General features: G+C 56.3%; 1 protein-coding gene across 1 annotated transcript in view; it reads right to left on the bottom strand.

Moving 5' to 3' along the window:
- Nucleotides 1–558, bottom strand: part of RUNX3 (runt related transcription factor 3) — a 65,937-nt gene that overhangs the window by 38,415 nt on the left and 26,964 nt on the right. The window contains exon 5 of the mRNA XM_009276290.2: nucleotides 74–253. Coding sequence (XP_009274565.1) covers nucleotides 74–253 — 180 coding nt within the window. The remainder of the gene's footprint in view (nucleotides 1–73; nucleotides 254–558) is intronic.

Raw genomic sequence — 558 nt, 5'->3', positions numbered from 1 at the left:
TTTTCCCCCCCTTTCTTAAAAAAAAAAAACAAACCGAAATAAAAAGGCCAACCATTTCCTGGCCGGTACCTACCCCTGCCGCTTCTCCCAACAAATCTGAGGTCGTTGAATCTTGCTACTTGGTTTTTCATCACGGCGGAGGCGTTGCGGAGCTCTGCCGAGTAGTTTTCGTCGTTCCCTGCCATCACCGTGACCACCGTCCCGTCGGGCACTCTCCGAGGGTCCCGTCGGGCACATCTCCGAGGGCTACGACCTAGGGCAGGACGAGAGGATTTTAGGCTAAAATTAAGTGCGGTCGGACCTAACCTGCCCTACCTTTTCTCCCCTAAACCCAAAGCAAAACCAAAAGCAATCCGAACCCCCGAGGAAGGCTGGAAAATCGGAGGGGGAAGGGGAAAAAAGAGCTAAAAAAAGGGGTTAAAAAGGAGCGAGGGGCTTCCGCGGGGCGGGGAGAGGGGAGTCAGTCCGCCCTCGGCCCCGCCGGGGGGAACTGCGCTTTTAATTTGTTTGATTTCGCGGGGGGAAAGCGCTGCCGAACGCGGGGCGGCCGCTATCAGG

This window comes from Aptenodytes forsteri, unplaced genomic scaffold, assembly GCF_000699145.1.
Source record: "Aptenodytes forsteri isolate BGI_AS27 unplaced genomic scaffold, ASM69914v1 Scaffold321, whole genome shotgun sequence".
In the NCBI taxonomy this organism is placed as follows: Eukaryota; Metazoa; Chordata; class Aves; order Sphenisciformes; family Spheniscidae; genus Aptenodytes; species Aptenodytes forsteri.
Note: the sequence above shows the minus strand (reverse complement) of the source record. Positions and strands in the feature narration are given on the sequence as shown.